Source organism: Mandrillus leucophaeus, unplaced genomic scaffold (assembly GCF_000951045.1).
Source record: "Mandrillus leucophaeus isolate KB7577 unplaced genomic scaffold, Mleu.le_1.0 Scaffold99, whole genome shotgun sequence".
NCBI lineage: Eukaryota > Metazoa > Chordata > Mammalia > Primates > Cercopithecidae > Mandrillus > Mandrillus leucophaeus.
Window position 1 is genome coordinate 202,580 of NW_012110807.1, and position 1,869 is coordinate 204,448.

The 1,869-nt window shown below is 40.9% G+C and overlaps 1 protein-coding gene across 3 annotated transcripts in view; it reads right to left on the reverse strand.

The window, feature by feature from the left end:
* The window catches only part of NUP214 (nucleoporin 214kDa), a 127,063-nt gene that overhangs the window by 56,657 nt on the left and 68,537 nt on the right, over positions 1-1,869 (reverse strand). For all 3 annotated transcript variants that reach the window (XM_011971143.1, XM_011971141.1, XM_011971142.1), the window contains exon 27: positions 894-978. In XM_011971143.1, the coding sequence (XP_011826533.1) occupies positions 894-978 (85 nt within the window). The remainder of the gene's footprint in view (positions 1-893; positions 979-1,869) is intronic.

Genomic DNA, 1,869 nt, shown 5'->3' on the forward strand with positions numbered 1-1,869 from the left:
TTTTTTGAGACGGAGTCTCGCTCTGTCACCCAGGCTGGAGTGCAGTGGTGCGATCTCGGCTCACTGCAAGCTCTGCCACCCGGGTTCACCATTCTTCTGCCTCAGCCTTCCCAGTAGCTGGGACTATAGTCCAGCTAATTTTTTGTATTTTTAGTAGACACAGGGTTTCGCCGTGTTAGCCAGGATGGTCTCCATCTGCTGACCTTGTGATCCTTCTGCCTCTGCCTCCCAAAGTGCTGGAATTATAGGCGTGAGTCACCGTGCTTTTTTTTTGTTTTTTTTTGAAGATGGGGTTTCACTCTGTTGTAACCTCGAACTCCTGGGCTCGAGGGATCCTCCCACCTCAGCCTCCCAAGTGGCTGGGACTATAGGAGTGAACCACCGCACCTGGTTAATTTTTCAATTTTTTTGTAGAGATGAGGTCTCGCATTTTGCCCAGGTCAGTCTCCAATTTTTGGCCTCAAGCAATTCCCCCACCTTGGCCTCCCAAAGCACTAGGATTATAGGCATGAGCCACCATGTTTGTCCAGCAAAGCCAATTTGAATGTCACATCTAGTACCCAAAATGGTGTCAGAATGGAAACACCTCAGTGTGACAAACTAAATGAACTACAGAATTTAGCAGACTCACTACCCAAAGAAAATGAGGCTTAGGCTAAAAAACAAAACAGATACACAAATATGTAACAAATATGTATTAACTTGAATTGCAAAGGGAAAACTGATTTACATGAGAACATTAAGCTACTGCCACTACCATCAGATGTATTACTGCCATGGTAAGAACTCTGGGTTCATATACATTTAATAAGTATATAAATATATCTACAATTGTAAGATTTGGGGAAGCTAATTGTTAGTAATCTGCCATAAAACTTAAGTTCATTACTGACCCTGATGAAGAAAATGAGAAAGGCTTGCTGAACTGCCCAGAAGCAGATGGAGTCGAAGTCACAGCTGTTTCTATCTTGGCTGTCCCTGAAATTATGGAGGAAAAAAAAAAAAAAAAGAATATTACAAAAAGACAGAAGCACTGTTCCAGGGTATAATTCCCTGTAGCTCAGCCTGTGTGGTGCTGCTTAGCACTGCATGTGCCTTCTGTGACACGTCAGTGGCCATGGGGAGTGAGCACATTGCCTCACTTGTGCTCGAGGTCTCTGAAATTGCTCTGTGGCTCTGTCAATATTAATTTCAGTCTAAGGCGTGCCATCCTCTCATTTAGAGAAAATATATCAAGATAATTCCAGTACAGTTTAAATGTACAGTTTTAAAAGTACATTCTTATATATTTCAATGGTAGGAGAAAATGCTTATAATGTGAGGCTAACCCCCCTCTCCACAAAAGTAAATAAAACTATATATAATGTAGCTTTATAATTATTTGAAATTAATCTATGCTGAAGGACAAAAGTCCAAAAGAGAAATAGGTTCATAAGCTAAATATTTGTGAGTAGTGACTTTAAGGCTGTTTACTTCTATATACAATTCTGCATTTTCCATAGATTTTGTTGGTATTTAGCAAATAATCGTGCTCTTTTTTTAAAATTATAGATGTAAGACATGATTGCTATAATATAGAGACATGCAAGAAGGTTAAAAGTGCAATCCATCATTCTACCCATGTTCAATTTCACTCTAACTACTTACTTAGAGTTTGGGGACAATCTTCAGTCTTTTCCCTGCTGCTCTACTTTATTTATTTATTTAGAGACAGAGTCTCGCTCTGTTTCCCAGCCTGGAGTGCAGTGGCGCAATCTTGGCTCACTGCAATCTCTGCCTCCCAGGTTCAAGCGATTCTCCTGCCTCAGCCTCCCAAGCAGCTGGAACTATAGGCATGCACCACCATGCCCAGCTAATTTTTGTACTTTT